General features: G+C 48.9%; 1 protein-coding gene across 1 annotated transcript in view; it reads left to right on the forward strand.

Moving 5' to 3' along the window:
- AGAP1 (ArfGAP with GTPase domain, ankyrin repeat and PH domain 1) overlaps nt 1–19314 on the forward strand; it is a 482721-nt gene that overhangs the window by 163762 nt on the left and 299645 nt on the right. Inside the window, 1 exon segment of the mRNA XM_078154609.1 lies at nt 6388–6480. Coding sequence (XP_078010735.1) covers nt 6388–6480 — 93 coding nt within the window.

Below are 19314 nucleotides of genomic sequence, written 5' to 3' on the forward strand. Positions count from 1 at the left end.
TGTGCATGTATGTGGGGAATGGGTATGTAGGGGTGAATGTGTGGATGGGGCTGTACGAGTGTGTACATGGATGTATGTGTATATGAATGTATAGGGATGTGTTTGGGCATGAGAGTGAGTGTGTGTGCATGCGTGTGTGTGTGTGTGTGTGTGTGTGTGTGTGTGTGTGTGTGTGTGTGTGGTGAGACTCAGGAGAGCCTGGACACGTTTCTGCCACTAGATGTCAGTGTCATACAAGTAACTGAGCGAATGCTTGGCTTTGCAAAGGCCAGCCCTGGAGTCCGGATTGTCACCGGCTTCCTGAGCCTCATCCATCAGGACTTGGCGGTTGGGACACAGATCATGTCAGGAGGGCCACAGGGACCCGTGTGTGCCCCTGCAGCCGCCATCCCCTCCGCATGGGCGCGTAGCCTCCTGCACATTGAGGCCCTCCCTCATCTCTGCCTAATATCGCCAGGACGTTGGGGGGCCCAGGACCGGCTGTCAGCCGTCCCTTCTTTTTCGCTACACTTGCTTCTCTTTATGTAAGTGATTGTGGCTTTAGTGACGGAGCAGATAATCGGGAAAGAAGGGATCCCCAGCCCTACCAAGAACCCCAACCACTACGCCACCTTCTGTAGGGATCCGAGGACTGGCCCGGGCTCGCTCAGGAGACGCCGCCACTGCCACTGCCGAATCCCAGGGATTTCTCCTAAAGTGGGGCCTGCCAAGGGCTCTTCCACCAGCGCATTTTGTGGTCCTGCTTTGCCTTTGCCCTCACCAGTGGCCCCAGATTTCTGTGCCAAATCTTCTGCCATGCTGTCAGCCCCTGGGACGACCTAGTTTATTTCAAATACATGTTTGTTTGGTTAATTGATTAAATTAATTAATTTGATTACATTAATATTAATTGACTGATTGAAACAGCCATGTGGCATAAGCGGCCGAGTCCTTCGTGTCCCAGAGTTCCGGGCACCTCTCAATGAATGGGTGATTTGTAGAGAATTTGTCCTGGAGTTTCCTGTGTTTGTGAAGTCACTGGATCTGACCCCCTCTCTCGCTTCATCCCCATTTTAAAAAAATTCCTTTTATTTTGATGCTGAACTCAACCAAGCACAAAGAAAATAAGCATTTCCACATCCATCGCGGGGGAAGTCTGTGAAGTTACAGCTCTACCTTACATAGAGTTTGCCTTTTTTTTCAGTACATAATAAACTAAACATGAATGTTCAAAGCTGCCCTGATCTCTGCAGATTGCAACAGAAGCCACAGGCCATAGCGAATAGGTTTCTGGAGTCACAGAGCTGGGTTCCAGGCCAGCCTCTGATACTTGCTGTGTGACCTTGGGCAAGTCATGAGCTTCAGGCAAGTCTCTAAGACTGTGTGCTAAGTCGTGGGAGGATGGAGGGGGGCAGACTGTTGGTAGGTGTAGGGTGTCCCATCACCTCTCAGAGATGCTCGTTGCATTCTGATTGACATTCATGATTTTAGCGTTTTTTAGGCGATGAGAGATTTCTCTAAGTAATTATGTATTTTTTCATATGCTGTTCATATCTGCACAGAAGATGGCCATGACGTCCTGGGCAGCCATCTGGTGTCTGTCGAGGTCGAATCTGGCCTCAGACCCTCACTAGCCGGGTGACACTGGACAAGTCACTTCTCCTTCTGCCTCAGTTTCCTACACTGTCAAATGGATATGGTGATAGCACCTCCCTCCCAGGGTTGTTCTGAGGATTACATGAGATAATATTTGTAAAGCATTTTGTAAACCTTAAAGAGCTCTATAAAAATGCTATTTATGATTATTACACTGCTATTATTTATTATGTTGTTAGCTTGTATCACATCATTTACTAATTAAGCTGTAGTTAGACAAATCAAGAGGCATTCATTCAAGAAGTGTCTCTGCCGGCCATCACATCTTGTGCCAGGACCTGGGGAGATAGAGGCACAAGTGAGGCAGCCCCTTGCCAGGGGCTAGACCTTGGCTTGACTGTTCTGTTTTTAATGAGGCTGAAGTTATCACATAAAGGCAGGGTAGGCCAGTGAAAGCACTGTGGGTTTTGAGCCAGAGGACATGAGTTCAAATCCTACTTCAAACTACTTTTACACACAGTGACCGTGGGTAAGTCTTTAGCCTCACTGTCCTCTAGACCGTAAGCCAAGACCACAAGAGGCAGAGTCTGTGCCAATTTGCTTTGGTAGAGCTTCCTCCTCTGGCAGCTCCCTCATTTATCAATGAAATTACAGATCTGGTCCCTGGGCACCAACCACTGGGCAGACACAAAGGAAAAAACCAAACCTGGGATACGGTCCCTGCCCTCAGGGGGCTTCCATTGAAGGACTCATCAGGCATTTGTTATTAGTAGCTGCTGCGTGTCTGCCGAGAGTTGCAGGTGCCAAGACAGACGGGCCCCCTCCTTCCCAAAGGGGCCACCAGCCGTTTGACTGGACTCGGGGGGAAGCTTTTATTCCAGCATCAGACACGCTCCCCACACGCTGGTCCTTCAATCTGAAGATGACGCCGTTGACACAGGGACTCCATGTGCACGTGTGACTGCCCGCCCCGGGGTGACCCGTGCTTTTTCTCCATGCTTTGGAAGTGTGGGATCACGTAAACAGTTGTTTGTTTTTGGGGATGCCCACGATTGCTCCACGACATCCTGGCCACGAGTGGGCTGGTGCCCTGTCCTGCCACGTCCACATCCACGGCTCTGCTTGTCTTTTGTCATCATGTCACCAACGTAGTCAAAAAATTATCCATGATCCTTGAAGAGCCTCAGAACTTCAGGTTTGGAAGGACCTTGGTGGTCATCTGGTCATCCGTTATCGCCTGACCAAGAATCTTCTCTCCCCAATCCCAACCAGGGGTTACCCCAGCCTTGCTTGGATCATTCAGTTAGACAGAGGTTTATTAAGCTCTTAGGAAGGAGGCAGTGATCAAGAGTCAGAGGCCCTGGGTTCAAATCTGGCTTTAGATACATACTAGCTGTGTGGCCCAGGGCAAATCACTTAGCCTCTCTCTGCCTCAGTTTACTCATCTGTAAAGTGGGAATAATAGCACCTCCTTCCCAAGGGTGTGATGAGGATCAGTAGGATCAAATGCGTAGGGCATTTTGTGAACCTCGAAGTGCCGTCTGCCTGACAGCTGTTATTGGCGTTGTCATTAAACAAAATCCATTTCAGGTGACAAGACAGCGGCAAGGGATGAGGAAAGGCCCTCTATGTAAGGCAGCGCTTGGGCTGGATTTTGAAAAGAGGGAGGAGGGTGAACCTGCCTGTACCAAGGGCTGACCTGGGTATGGAGGCTCACAGGGGAGGGCAGCCCACCCTCCCTGAGGCCACCCCTTCCTCCTATGCACGGCCCCCTTTCCCATCCCCATATTCCCCATTGGACCGAAAAGTGCGCCTGACCGGAGAGTGCATGGCATTGGTGAGTGAGAGTTTTTTAAACTTCCCGTTTAATTTCATTGTATGGCTTGCCACCAGTGCCCACTACATGAAGCCAAGCAAAAACCGTCATGCTGATAAAGGCAAGTTGGTACACCCTTGCCAGAAGCAGCGGAACCCAACAGGTTTTCCTCGTGTGCTTGGCTTTGAGTCAAAGAAGAATGGAGGCCCCTCTGAAGGCCTGGCTCTCCCCACTGGCTCTGCCTTCATAGCCTGAGGAACAAGAGGCAAAAGGCCTCCTCTCGTGGCCTCCGTTTGCATCCCTCGCACTCAGCGCAGGCTCTGGCACCTGCACGAGCCACATCGGTGATGATTTCACTGGAGAATTTCTCCACGTCCCTGCACGTCAGTAGTTATGTGCACAGTCTGTCTGGGCCTTTTCTAATTACTTGGGGAGAAAAAAGCAATAAGAAAGCTAAAGCCAAAAGCAACAAGAGGTGGGCCTCATGATGGACCTGTGGTCCACTTCTCAAGGCCACAGTATCTTGGCAGCAGGCCAGGTCTGGCCGTGGGCTGGTGTTAACTGGCTGTCTTGTACTCCTTCACCATCTCTCTGCTTCTGGTCTGTCTTACAAGGCCGTAAGTACGGAATTCAACGGGTCATATATTCCCCTTGCTGTCTTATGTTTGTGACTGGTGAAGAGATCTCATTTTAGCAGTGAAGTCTACATTTAGACCAAAGTGACAACTCTCTTTGTTCAAGAGTGCTACTTTTCCCACTTGTGACCTAGCTGTGTGACAGTGGACCGATCCCTTCCCCTGTCTGTGCCCTGGGCATGTCTCTTTAAGAAGATAAAGAGCGAGTGGTGATCTGCTTTGGGGAAACACTTCCTTGGTCTGGTGTCCCTACAAGGGATGGAGTCCCAAGTCTTCTCAAACAAAACTCGACCCAAGATGCCATCTGTCAGGGATGTGCCCTGGTGGGGCATATGCCACGTGAGCTGGTGTGCAGGGCAGTGCAGCCCTGGGCTTGTTTTGGACTCATTTCTTTTTGATTATGGAGTCCTCTTTCTATCCCCAATATCATCAATCCCATGATGCCAGAATATGGGGTCACCTTAGTTCTTCAAGTTAAAAAACAAACAAGCCAGTACATTAGCTGTGTCACTGCTTTTTCCCTCATTGGTATTCAGGGATGTGGGGATGTGCTTCCCTGCTGACAAAGTGACAGCAGAACAAATAGAGTATATTGAGCGCCTACTGAATAATGCCACGTGGCTGGAGCTAATTCAGTAAATTAATGTCTGTGTGAGGAGAGGATGGCTATTCACGCTATGCATTTTGCCACTTTCCAAAGGATTGGGGGGAAAAGGTCACTTGACCTTAAAATCACACTGAAAAGATTTCGCTCTCTCTCCTTCCACCTTGCAGTCATCATGAATGCAATCTAATTCACTAGGCATTCATTATGCGCCTACTTTGTTTATCATGCGCCCATTGGGTGTTTGGGATACAAGCACTTGCATTCTACTGGGGACTTGGGGGAGCGATAGGCACCAAAAAGGGTGATTTGAGGCAGCCTGGGATAAGGTCAGTGCGCTTTTCAGACAAAGTGTTCAAGGCAGAATACCATGGGAGGGAGAGAACAGGTTGGTGGAGGGACTTTCCAGACTGGAAGTCCTCAATGGTCCCCTCCCCTTCTCTCTCAGTCAGTCTGTGACTCAGACTGTGTCTCTGTCTCCCTCGTGCCCCTGGACGCATACCCTGAGGAAGTCGCCAGTCTTGGCCAAAACCAAACCAAATTCTCTTTCCTCTGCCTTGCCTCAGGTGTGTTGATCTGATTTTATTTTTTGTTTAACATGTCCTCTGCCCCTTCCCAACTCATCCCCGGCACCAGCTCTGAAAAAGGGTCCAGCCGCTGATCCCGACAGGCCTTTGAATGCCGAGTCTCTGCCAGTCACTCTCCCAGTTGGCGCTGCCAACGCTTCCCCTATCACCTTGAACCTGGGTTTCTTGAGCTTTCTCGCCACCGTCGCGCCGGACACCACGACCCCCTCCATTTCATATATCATCTAAGATTTGAAAAGCACATGAAAATGTTTCCCCATTTTCAATATTGCGTGAGTAATGTTCCCATTGAAAAGTAATGGAGTGAAGTTGTCACTTGTCAGGAAGGTTATTAAGGAGGACGAGTCCCAGATCTTTCTCTCATAATAAAATAAATCTGTCAGAAAATCATTTTGCTCACACGTTCTCATGCCGTAAAAGACAGGGCCTGGAGATGGGGGCACTCCTGACGGTTTGCTTTAAGTAAACTCCTTGTGTATGTCCTCGGTTCTGTAAAGGAAGAAGTGCAGCCCTGGTCGTTTTGCCGGCAGAAGCTACGCCACGTGAAGCTGTGGCTCTCCCCCTCAGCCTCCGCGCCCCCCTGCACCTCATTGCGGTGCCTGAGGGAAGCTTCCTCTTGGGATTCGTGTTTATTTATTTCAGATCAGAATCAGACACCAACCTGACTTTGAGGTTGCTACTTTCTCACCTCCCCAAAGCAATAAAAAAATTAAATGAACTTGTGACTAATCAAGGGCATGCCATTCAATTGCCCTGCCAAGCCGTTAATAGAATTTAAAAAGTCATTCCAGCATTAATTAAATATAGAAATCGATACAGAAGGTTTTCCAAATCTGAAGTTCGAACCCTCTTTTATTTTTTTTTTCCTCCTTGTTACTGTTAATGGAGGCTTGGAAAATGTCTTTTCCTGTTGGGCGTTACTTTCCTATATGGTCCATTGGTTTCCAGTAATTGAATTTTGAACTCTTAAAAAAAAAATTAAAAGATGATTTTGTGGTGGGGAGGTGGGAGAGAAAGATGGGAGCTCTGTTTCAAGGCCTGAGTCCATGGTTTTAGGATGTGCACTGTCACCAAAATGGGTCTTTTCAGAGCATGTTCCCAGTGGGGCAGGGCCCCGTCTAGGAACCGTTACCGCATTTCTCCGATTGCTAACTTTCCTTTTCTCCGCAGTCTCGTAAAGGGAGCGACCCAGACAAAGAGAAAAAAAGCCTGGAGAGTCGAGCGGACAGCATTGGAAGTGGCCGTGCAATTCCAATTAAGCAGGTACATGGCTTTCCCCCCCCCCCCCCGCCGTTCCCCTTTTTTTTTTTCTCCCTTTCCATCGGAGCCACACCTCGAGCCTCACGCTTACTCAAGGATGCTGGGCCTGTGAGCCGACGCGTGTTTGATGTGTTCTGTTGATGAATGTGGAAGTCACTCACTTGACATCAATTAGGAGAGGTTCCTGTGTGTATTAAAATGGGATCATTAGAATAAGAAGAGGGAAAATGTGACAACATGCCCTAATGAAGTGCAGTCTGCCCGCTCGCATATGGAGGGCTTGGGGAGGCTGAGCTGGCTTCAAAGGCTGCCTTTGTGGCCGGCCTTTGATTGGGCCTCGCGCGGTGCCTGGCGAGGCTGCCGGTCCGCGGGGGTAAATCAGAGCTCGGTACAAGGGCCCCTTGTGATCCAGCCTCCGCCTGATACGGCCCTCGCTTCCTCTCTCGCAGACGGACATCTGAACGCCGTTTCAGACCGGGCTGTAACAGCGAGGCAATTAGTTGTGATAATCTGAGCCCGTGTGTCAGCTGCAGACTCTTGCTTGTAATTTGCTAATGAAGGAATTGTAACTTTGATTAGGCTTGGGTTCATTTAGACCTTATTATATCGGTGCACATTTACAGCTGTAATGGGGGGGCCTTAATTAAACTTCCTCATTACACAACAGGCTTTGGAGTGGAGGGTTTGTTTTGGCCTGGGTGACCAGCCTGGCCCAAGGTTTCATTAGCCCCCAAACCAGAGGCGGAATGGCCTGGATGGACACGTGTTGGTTTTTAAGCTAGAGCATCGTTTGGTCAGGGCACGCTTACCAGGGAGACATCAATAAAGAGGGCCCAGGATTGGTGCTGGGGGGGGGGAGGGGGACAAATAAGGCTGAGGGTCATTCATCCTGCAGCTAAAAGCTGCTAATGGACCTGATATTTCCTGTTCCGTTGGACTAGAAAAGAAGGAAAGGATGGGAAAAGGAAGGATAAAAGAAGGAAAGGGGGGAAAAAAGAAAAAGGAAGGGGAAGGAAGGAAAGGAAATGGGAGGGAAAGGGGAAGAGAGAGAGGGAGAAAAGGAAGGAAGAAGTGGAAAGCATAGAAGCAAGATAATGAGAAGTACACAAGAGAGCAAGGAGAGAGACAATGAGGAGGAGGAGGAGGAGGAAGAGGAAGGGAAAGAGCAGAGGAAGGAGGGAGAGGAGAGAAGGAGGGAGTGTTTGTCCCCCAGATGTTTCCAGCTCAGGCTCGTTCTCCGTCGTCTCCCATTCCGCCGTCACTGACGTGCTTCTCTCAGCACTGCTTCGCATACCTCTTTGAGCAGAACATTCTGACACTTCTGCTGGAGTTCCATAGTTAACGTGGTTAGGAAACAGCTCCTGGCCTCAGTAACTTCTCTCGGGCTGGCCGGCTGTGCTGCCCCGTGTCCACAGCCTGGGGCGCCAGGAGGGAGAGGGAGTGTTCCTTCTCTGTATTGGGAAGAGGCAGCCTGTGGCCTCATGGGAGAGCCCAGTCTTTGGGCTCATAGTAAGGAGCCTCAGCAGACCCCCCAAGGGCAAACCTTGAACTTGGGAGACTGAAAACATCCAGTCAAGGGCACACCACTGCCCTTCCTCCCGGGTTTCCTCTACCACTAGGTCCCAGGGGTCAGCGGAGAAAACTGGCATTTTATCAGGAGCCAGAGCAGCTCTAACGAGCTTCCAAATGGGGATTGGACATCATGAGGAAAAGCTCAGAGCCCACGGTATGAAAGGGACCTCTTGCCGGCAAGCTCTGTTCTGTGGCAGCATTTCTGACGAAAAGATGTTTTACCCTCACCCTCCCACCCCCTAGATGGATTTTATTGATTCTCCTCAGCTTTTTGGTTTCTCTTTTTTCCTCAACTCTCTTTTTCTACAGACCTTTAAAACACACATATTTGTGAGTATCTAGAGGGAGACAGAGACAGAGACAGAGAGAGTGTTTGCATACATGCACATAGCTGTCAAACCATTTTATATTCGAACAATTTTTTTTAATGTACTTAACTCCTTTTCTTTCATTTTTGAAATTGATATCAAGAAATGTATTTCTTTTATCTAGCAAAATTTAATAAATTCATTGCCTCAATTCTTGTATTTAACTTAGTGGAAACCCTTATTAATATTGGCAATGCTTTGCGATTTGAGCAGCATAAGGCTGTGATTTAATTGAAACTGTAACACAATTTTGTACACAGTTAATTTGCAGAGGACACTTACTTTTCCCGGCTAGATTTCCAATATATGTGGGGATTGGAATAGACTGTCAGGCGTAAAATGAGTATTATGCAGTCCCTGAAAGCCTTTTCGCTGTCAGTTTGCAGAATGATCTCAGTCCAAGTTCAAGAAGTGACAGATTAAGAGATCTCTCTTTTTCACGTCATGCACCAAGGCAGTGGGTCTCAGAGGATGGAATGCTGGGCATGGGCACAGGACGGTCTGGGGTCCAGTCTCATCTCTGTCCATCAGCAGATGCGTGACCCTGGACAAGTCACTGCCCCTCTCAAACCTCTAGTTTCTTCTATAAAATGAGGATAATCATGTCTGTAGGCTGTTGTGACAGTCAATTAAGTTGATATATAGGAAGACCTTGGCCAGCTTTAAAATTCCATAACTGCCCGTGGCAGTCAACTCTCCTTTTGTTTTTTAATAAAATTTGTATTAATCCCTTTCTGTGTCACCTGCGTGACCGTGTGACCCTCCTCCTTCCTCCTTCCAGAGGCCCTGCCTTAGAAGGAAGAATAAATAAAAGAAGAGGGAAACAACAATTCAGGAAAAGTCGCCAGGGCAGAAAAAGAAGGCTGATGTTACATGCAGTGAGTACTGCATAGCCATGGGCCCCCACCAGGGGTATTTAGCTGTAATGAGCCCCAGACTTAGGAACTCTGCAGTGGGAGTCACAGGACCTTCTCCTTGCTGAGCTCCTGCTACCTTATCAGGTGAATCAGGAACCCGAAATGGATCACCCAGATCTCTTCCAGATGGGATGTTCTAGGGTTCTAGGGCAGGAAAAGCTCAGACTTATTTTCTAGGTGGAATTCCAGATGCACTTCTATCGGCTTCTTATTTTGGGAGACTGTCTTTTATAGGAAACGGAAGTCTCTATTACGTGTTTTATTTATAAGTGTGCCTATCATGGCATATTCAGCTTCAGAGGCCTGGGGGGGGGTCAAATCTCAGCTCCTCCTCCATGACTGACTGTCTGTCTGGCCTCAGTTTCCCGCTGCTGCAAAGTGAGGGGCTTGGATTCACTAGATCGTCTCCGAGGCCCTTTCTGGAGCTGAATCTGTGACGGTTAAAGCCTGAGTGTGTGTCTCTCCACATTGCCTGTGTCCGCAAGAAAGATGATGCAGAAAAAGTGCTTTGTATCCAGGGGAGCTATGCTTATTGCACCAGTCAACACAGAAGCATTTATTAAGCGCCGACGAGGGACAGGGCACTGGGGAAACGTGTACGAGGGATGAAGCGATCTCTGTGCTGGTGGGGAGGTCAGCCAGGGCGTAGAAGAACAGAGACAGAGTCCGCGGAAAGTGAATGAGAGGAAATGCACAGCGTTGGTAGACACAATGTAGTCTGAGAGGGGGGATGCTGGTAACTGTACCTGTGGGCATGCCCTCAGTGGAAGGGAAGCAGGGAAAAGCAGTCCAGTCCTCTCATCTTGGGTGTTTTGTTTGTATGTTTGTTTCTGTCTTCTGTTTGTTTTTACCCTTCCCTTTCTTTCTGGTGATTAAATTAGGATGAGAGTTAAAGCCCTTCCCTTCCCCCATCCTCTCTTTTCATTCTTCTGTCTCCTCGCTGCCTACCACAGTACCTGGCATTCCAGAGGAAATAGACGCGGCGGGAAGGGTCCTTACTGGACATCTAGCCCAACTGGTAACCAGGGCCCAGAGATGTTAAGTGGCTTGCCCAGAATCACCCAGCTGGGCAGTGGCAGAACCAGGATGTAGCTCTATTGTCCTTTTAAAAGGCAGGTCTTCAGATAAATATAGGTAAGATTGAGAAACATCTTCTCCAAAGCTGTGTGTCAAAGCTTTCTCCTTTTATTTCCAGTTTCTGCTACAGTCAATTGAATAATCAAATTATAGTTAGAAAATATTTTTTTAACTGTTTATTGTTTTAAGGTACCTTTCAGGGGATTTTGGAAGCAAATTTGGAAGTGCTGACTGTCTATTTGAGATGCACCTGCCTACTCCCCAAATTTCGTATTTGTAGCTGGAGAGAGCAGAGGGGTGAATGGACTTTGGGCTCCCACATAGGCAGCTCAGCACCTACCCAGAGAATGGCTGGTCTCTCACTGAGGAAGAGCCATTGGACACTTTGACGTCATGTCTATCCATCTGCCTCCTCTTTTTGCTCCCCCTCCCAATTCTGTGTGTCTTAGACTATTGAGGACTGTCTCTTGCCATGGGCAGCCTGTTGTCCCTGGGCTGTCCACTGGGCCTTGCGGCTGCCTTCCTCTTCTTTCAATGGGGACTTTGTCCAGACCCCCCCAGCACAGCTGCTATCAATCCTCTAACATGCCGACCAGCGAGTACAGTTTGCTCAGCACTGGGGGTACGGGGACAAAGACGAAGCCAGGGTGGATTTTCCAGGTTTTTCCCTGACAGAGTTTATCCATTCTGCCTCCGTAGGAGTCAAGATTTCTTGTCCCAAGTCAGAAACAGGGACCAGCCCCAGTGAGGCGTGGTACCCAACCTCAGAACACCCCCACCCCATCCTCACTCTCTCCAGCTATTATCACTGAGTGCAGGTGCACTGTGGTGGTCATGCTGCTCTCACTGGTGATGCCACCTTTGTCGTGAGAGTCAACAGCTGGCACCAGTGCTTCACTGGGGGTAGGACAGAGAAAGCCCCCTCCCTCTGCCAGGGTTGAACGAGAATCGTGTTCAATAAATGTTAGAAAATTAGAATTGGAAGCCGTCTGGTCCAACCCTCCTCATTTTGCAGATGAAGAAACTGAGTCCCTGGGCTGGGCAGTGACTCCCAGGTCATGTGGGCAGTCAGCAAACTCGTCTGATCACAGAATCATAGATTTAGAAGTAGGCCTCAAAGCCTTCTAGTCCAGACAGCTTTGTGGTGCAGATGAGGAAACTGAGACCCTAAAGAAGGAGGGACTTGTCTGTGCTCACAAAGGAGGAAACGAGCCAAGCTGAAATTTGGACCCTCGTACAAATCCTCTGACTCCCAAACGACCTCCTGGCCAAGTGCCTCAGGAGCGACATCATAGGCTGGCCAGATGACCGGTGACACTTCAACGGGAATTGTTTCACGGGAGCCACGTTTGTCCGTGGTCAACTTCAGAGATTCCCTCCTCCAAATATTCATACTCACCCTTCTGGCTGGTGATTTCATCGCCACTTATCTTGGAATTGTTTTATGGGAAGCAATATTTGCCATTTTTTTTTTTAGATCAAGAGATTTCCTCTCTGAAATATGACTGTCTCTCTTTCTGGTGGACAAGTTCCTTGCTTGTTGACTTAAATATTACAGAAGGGGAGGAGAGAGAGTGAGGGGAAGAAGGGGGATGAGGCAGCCAGCCCAGCTCTCCTTCCCTGGTAGGGCCTTTCCAAATGAAAATGTGGAAAAAAGGCCCCAACAAGAAAAATAAAAGCCAGAGGTTCAACTCAGCAGTGAGTGGGCTTGTCATGTATTAATTTTTCATTGCTGTGGAGAATTGTACATACATAATCACTTGATTGCAGTGGGAGTTGGCGTGCTCCTATGGTGTCATTTGCATAAATCTTGTTAAGTCAATGGCAGTTAATGAAGTACAAATGAGCCTGGAGAAGGTGACATGCAAATTGTGGGTGGCAGATGGGAGGTCTGTTTTGGGGATGGCAGCTGGGCGCTTGCCTTTCTTTCTTTTTCGGGGGTATTTGTGTGTGTTTGTGTGTGTGTGTGTGTGTGTTTTAATCTGGAAATGTCCATGGAGCAACACATCTTTGGGCACTGGACTCATCTTCCCCTCGGGCTCCTTGGAGAGGTTTCTGTCCATCCGTCTGTCCGTCCACCTCTCTTGGGGATTTTTCACTGCTTCTCCTGCCGACGTGATACCCTGGCTTTCCTTTCGGTCTCACTCATTTGAAGCATTTGCAGCTCCAAGCGCCCAGAGCTGCTAGGTCCCTTCTTCAAAGTGGAGATGAGGCCTAACTCTTCTGGAGGGCTTTCTGCCCCTCAGTCTCACAACAGGCCTGGTAGTGCCTCGTCTTGGTGTATTTTCCTGTCTTAGTACCACCGTGCATTTATCAGGGGAAGTCCCAGAGCTACCTAAACAATTTCAGGAGCACAGGGGAGATTTCCTTTTCCCCTAAATCAGATATATAATTCAGACTCTGGTTTTGGTTTTTGACAAATTGGATATGTTTGAGTGAACCCAGGTCCTCCATTTCATGCAGGACTTCTCAGGCCCCAGTGAAGGCCGCGACGCTTCCCGTAGAGACGAGCGCCCGTTTCTTTGTTGCCTGAAGGTTTGCCAAGCGCTTTACAGATTTTATCTCATTTGATCCTCACAAAAATGAGATTGTCTTCCTCACTTTACAAATGAAGAAACTGAGGCTCAGAGAAATGACATATCCCGCCCAGGGTCGTTCAGTATTGACTATCTGAGGTAGGGTTTGAACTCGGGTCTTCCTGACCGCAAGTCTAGCGCTTTATCCCTGTGTCATTCCCTGGCCCCTTACAATGCCTTGTTTTTCCCCCTAGTAGAGTGCCAGGGCAGCAGATCCCAACTTTCTAAAGTGGTTTTTTGTTCATTTTGGAGAAGATCAGTGGCTCCCCATTCTTGAGGTGGGGGGGCAGTGGCTGGGGTGACACAAGTGCTCAGGTGGGTGTCTCCCCATTTCTTGATACCAGGAGAATTCGGGGTCACTCCCCCTGCCCCTCAGGTCAGACACAGAATCATGGAGCCTCTGTCTTTGCCAATTTTCAGAATGAGCACTAATGAGTTAATTCCACAGAGCGCTTCGCAGCTTCTATGGCTCTGGGGCCGACCCTTGGACCACCATGGCGGTCCTTGGCTGTCGACGTGTGGCCCGAAAGACCGAGTTTCTCTTCTCTGGCCCCTGGTCCTCCTTTAAGTTCCTAATTTGGGCCTTGAACCTCAATGTCATACCCACCCAGCCTCAAGAAGACAGGGCTGAAAGAGCACCCCTCCACCACCAGTGACAGAGCAGAGTTTTTTGCCGCTATCTGAAGCCACAGAGGAAAAAGCCTTCTCAAGCTGCCGGGCGAGGAGCTTGCGCGAGTGAGCGCACTGTTCGCTTCGTCCTCAGCCATTGGGCCTGTGAACTGTTTTGAAGTGGTCCAGGGTTTTGATTCCCAGTTGAGTCAAAAGAGGCAATTGTCAATTAAGTGAAAGGAACCCACTGGAGTTAATCCCCTCAACCAACCTGCTGTAGGCCATTGACCTGTGTTGGCTGGTACCTGGGATCAGCGTTGGGGGGTATATTGTATGGCACTGACTGAATAAAGATGACCTAATAGAGCTGACTTTCAAATCTCCTGAAAGTTCGATGCTGTTCACAGCGAGTTGGACCACTGATCAGTAGTCGTGCGCTGCTCTCGCGGAGGAGGCCAAGCACAAGACCAAGCCTGAGCCTCATTGGGGTTTGAGAGAGAGCAAAGGAGGAACCTTGCCCCACCTCCCACGGCCACGAGGACGGTTAATTACCGGAGGTCTTTGGAGCGCGCTCTCTTTGCTGCTTCAAGGAGCCGCTGGGCATGCTCGTGTTTATCAGCCAGCCATGGTGGGAGCCCAGGTGAGCCCAATGTTTCTGGGAAAACTCCCTCCATTCACGTGGCAGATCAGTCCAGGCCAGAGGGACGCCGCTGTGTGCTCTGAGACCCAGAAAGAGCATCCCCCTCCCTGGTTCACCAGAACATCGTGGCTTCCTGGGGTCCTCAGCGGTCATCTTGTCCTGTCCCCTCTGCCCAGGAGGTTTGGGGGCCAGCCTGAGGTCACACAGGTCGTTAGCACCAGCATCAGTAGTTAGCCCAGTTGTCATTCAGAATTCTGGGGTTGGCTGCCTGTGTCAAAACATCAGTCACGGCAGCTGTCATTAGCTTGAGGAAAGCAATTCCAATGTCTGACATGGGGAATTTTCTGGGGTTTTGTGGTGGTTGTTTTTTCTGACCAGCGTTCTCTCTGGAGACGCAAATCAAAGGATCCTACATCTAAAGCCAGCAGTGCCCTTAGGAGGGATCTAGTTACTCTCCAAATAAGGAAACTGAGATCCAGAGAGGCAAGCAACTTGGCCGAGGTCAACGTGAGCAGTGAGCCGCAGAGCCAGAATTTGAACTCCAGCCCCGTGCCTTCAAATTCAGCATCACACTATCAATTATAGAGACAGAACATGGGACAAACCTTTCTTCTATTTAAAATAGTAATTCAGCCGAAGGAATCTTAAACTTTGAAGATAGCTTTTAAAGATGAATTCCTGGAAGGGTGATAGAAACTCGTGGCCTCCACGACATTCAGTGAAGGGAACTCAGAAGCTGGTTTGGAAGCCCTTCTTCCCTTGTGCACCCCCTTTTCAGGAGTGAGTTTCAATCTAACACTGTCTGCCTGATGGGGATGGTTTCAGGGAAATCACAGAATCTCAGCAGTCCAAAGAGGGCATCCTTCCGATGCTGAGAATCTGCTTTCAAAAAGGCCCAGAATAAAAGTACAGCTTGACTCTGCACATTCAGAACTTGAGAATTTCCGCTTCCCTCAAATCTCCTCTTCCTCAGAATTGCCAGTGTTCCTATTTCTGTTGCTCTTGCCCAAGATGAAGCCTGCCTTCTTGATTCCATGGCATCAGAGGTAGATTCGTTGATCGATGTGTGCGTGCTCCACCCAGCCAACCCACCCCAGAGAAGGCAAGATCCTTGAGACTGCATCTGGCACTCCTGGTGCTATGCCTGGTCCTCTACAGATGCTGAACCAGCTCAAATTCAGTCCCTCCCAGTGCTTTTGATCTTGACGACCACCCCGTCGCCCTCCACGGCTGTCTTCTCAGAATTGCCGTGGAGTCATTTCTCTTGGTCTTGTCAGCATGCACAGTACCTGGCATACAGCAAGCGATTAAGCAGTGCTGGTGGATTGACTGTTGAATGACTATGGGAAGGTCCCCTACCTCTCTCCAGCTTCTTCCACTGCCCTCCTCACAGCTTCCCCACCTCAAAGTTCTATTTAAGAAACATTTTTTGAGTGCCTACTGCGTGTCACGTGTTAGGTGCTGGGATTAGAAAGGTGAAATATTCCCAATTCTGAGAAAGCCACTTAATCTCTCTGTGACGACTGAAGGTCCCTCCAATTCTAACTCTGTGATCCTGTGATACTTAAGCATGCCTTCCTTCTGGCCTCAGTTTCCTTATCTGGAAAATGAGGGGCCTTGACTCTGAGTTACCTTTAGCTCCAGAGCTATGATCTGACAGTCCTAGAACAGTCCATTGCAGCTGTTTTGGGGCACTGGGAGAGGAAGACAGAAACCACAACGCAGCAAATAAGGCTTTAGACAGCAGGCCTTGGTTTGGGTCATACCAGGGCCACCCAGCCAGAGCTCACAGGCAACAGAGACACCTCCAGGTCATTGTCACCTTAGGGACGCAGACACAAAGGGGTCTCCGAACGGCCAGAATCCATCTGTAACTTAGTGACTAAACCCACCATTGGGCAGGATGGCTTTGGAGCTATAGTGGGAAGAGGATGGAGGAGCCCACAGGAAGCTCCCCGCGGCTGGCCCGAGTCATTTACATTTCCCTTCCATGCCTCTCAGGAAGAAGTCATTTGTGAGAGTCTTTGCTGGATAATAATTGGGTGCTGTTACAGCCTATGAGATCTTCAACTAGTGGCCTCCTCCATAGAGCCTTCTCAGATTGCCCCCAACTCAAAGGAATCTGGTTCTCCTCAAATTTCCCATCATCTTTTGTCTTGATCCTTCCCTCCTGTGTGTCACAAAAACTCAGAAGTGCTCAAGGTCAGTCTGCCTTCCAAAGAAACCCTTGGACCCCATCCCCGTGAAATTGTCTTCTGGCTTCTTCTTAAAGGCCTCCAAAGAAGGGCCGAGCAGCCCAGCCATTGTGCTTTGGGGCAGATCTCCTTAGCAGACATCTCCTTCCTCTGGAGGCTTCTACTTGTCTCTTCTGGGTCTGCCTTCAAGAGCCAAGCAGACCAGGTCCCTTCCTTCTTCTGTGTCTTCCTCTTCCTTCATAAAATCACAATAATTTTGGGTTGGATGGTGCCAGAGGTCCCTCCTGAAATCCTATGTTCAGAGTTTTTGTTTCCTAGTCTACCCAGATTTCTAATAGGCACAATAAATACTGGTTATAGACAGTGCCGAGGAGCTTGCAGCCAAATCCTCTGGTTCAGTTAAATCAACACTGCCATGTCCTTCTCTAAAGGACTTACCTGTCCCGTTATTCTGCTTGTCTGCACTCCTGCTCAGAACAGATCTCCCTTCCCTCACCCCCCCCCCTTGCTGGAGCTGTCCCCTCCCGGCATTAGAATGGGATCTCCCTGAGAGCAGGCGCTCTCTGTCTGTCTGTCTCTCTCTCTCTTTCTCTCTCATATTTGTATTCTCAGCATATTGCATGGAATGCTGTAGATGTTTGCTCGAGGCTTTTTTGTTCATTCACTCATTTGATTTCAAAACCATTATGGACCTCTGCCATAGTCCCTAGAACTTTAACTCTAGGAGGGTAGCATGAGGGCAACCCCTTGTCTCAGGACTATTTCTATCTGAAATACATTGGGAAAGGATGAAAAGAGGGAGAAGAAGAAACAGGGCTGGCTGACCGGTTGCATTCCTAGAATTGCTTTAAGGGTGACAGCATTCTCTCTGTAAGTTATTCTCTTTGGAATCATTTGGTTGTTCAGAATGGTCCTCTCAGAAAAACGTCAGCTTCCCACCTTAAACTGTTTGGCAGGGCTCCAGGGAGGGTTTCTTTGGGTGGGTTTGGGAAATTGGGGCTAAGCTCAGAGGAGCCCATCAGACTGATTTCCTGCAGTCTCTTCACCGCTAGACCAGCCTGGGAGAGCTGTAGGGCACTGTCGTACCTGCTCCGTGGCATTACAGGAAAGAGAGGCTGTTCATTTTTGCAACAGCAGCTCACAGGAACAGGAGGGGACCTCTTCACTCACACCCCACCAAGATGTTTCAGGAGTAGATGCTGTGGTCTGGGAAGTTGAAGGGGAGAACAGTGGATGCAGCTAGTTTCCTTCCTCCAGTCAAGGTGCTCAGGGTAGGCCAGCCCACCGCTGCTACCTGCACGAGCTAAGGTGGCTGACTCAGATTTCATGACCTGAGATTCATAGAACCACAGATTTAGAACTGGGAAGGACATCACAGACCAACCCCCTTGTGAGGACCCTGAAGCCAAGAGAGGTCACCCAGCTTGGAGATGTCCGAAGTGGGTTATGCACTCAAGGCTTCCTGGCCCCCAGCTCGGCCCTCTACCCACTCCCCTGCTCTGACTCTCTCCCAGCATAGCCAACACCCGAATGTGCGTGGATTTATGTAGATGTCTACTGAATCCTGTGCGTGTTTGTAAATGTTACAGAAAAAACAGATGTCGATGCCCCTGAGAAAAGATACTAACGTAATTAAGATTTTATTTTATTTTCGTTGTAGAGAAGATCTAGAGAAGCAGCTGGGGTATCATAGCCAGCCAGCCAGCCTTGGGTCAGGAAGAGTGAGGTTCAAGACGCGGTTCTGACTCTTTCTAGCTGTGTGGTCCAGGTCAAGTCACCCACAACTCTCCCTGCCTGAGGCAACTCTCCTAAGAAGTGACGTTCACAGTGTCCGAGATCCAGACCTAGAAGGGATTTTGAGTGACTAGCCCAAGGTCACGCAGGTAGTAAAGCATCAGAGACAGGATTTCAGTCGAAGGGTTGTTCCCCAAACTGGTGCACTTTCCACTTGACCACATTGTTCTAAGAGAGTATCAGCTGCTGGCTGGCAAAGTTTCCAGGCTGATGATTCCCTTTAAGAATGAAATCACAGATTTGTCCCCCCCCCCAAAAAAAATAGTATTACTGCTTTTGTTTTTTTGTTTGTTTTTAAGTAATTTAGGAACCAGTGTTGGCAAATTCCTTACACAGTCCTAGAAACTGGACCAGATGACCTTATCTCAGGAAGGCCCCTAGACATAAGCACCTCCCAGCTCTCGGTCTTCAGTCCTATGACCTCTCCTTTTACAGATGGAAAAGCAGAGGCACAGGGTGGGAGACTTAGAAAAAGTCACGCAGCTCCATTGGAATCTCTGTTCCCTGACCCTCCATCTTGCTTTTTCTCCACTCCACCCTTCTGCCTTCAGCTTGGGTTGCGGATGTTGTGTGGACTGAGAACTTTTAGGTGCCTAAACTATCCTAATGTACCTACATGCATCCCACAAAAGCTTTCCAGTACTGTTTTTCTTCAGTTTCCAAAAGAAACATGAAAATAAGGCCCCCTGAATTATCCTGACCTGTCCAAAATTGGGAGGCATCATCTAGCTTGGTGAAAGTAAGACTAGATCCTTTGGGATGCATCATGGCCCACTGGGAGGCTGTAGCCAACAGCCCTGGGATGGCGGTCACACAATTACCAATTGGAGAATTGCAAGGTCTCTCAGTGCCAATGGAGTCCTCATTTCTGCTTTGGATTGCGATATTTACCTACCAGCCATGTGACTCTGGGCAGTCTCTTCATTTTCCTGTGCCTCAGTTTCCTTGTTTATAAAACACAGAGAATGATCCTTGTTCTTCCCTACTGGTACTAGGATTTGTTATAGATAATGTCTCTAGATGGTAGTGGCTATCATTCTTTCTGCATGCTCTCTGCCGTGTATATTTGCATATTTATCTCTACTGTAG

Source organism: Phascolarctos cinereus, unplaced genomic scaffold, assembly GCF_003287225.1.
Source record: "Phascolarctos cinereus isolate Bilbo 61053 unplaced genomic scaffold, phaCin_HiC Scaffold_5;HRSCAF=322, whole genome shotgun sequence".
Taxonomy (NCBI): Eukaryota; Metazoa; Chordata; class Mammalia; order Diprotodontia; family Phascolarctidae; genus Phascolarctos; species Phascolarctos cinereus.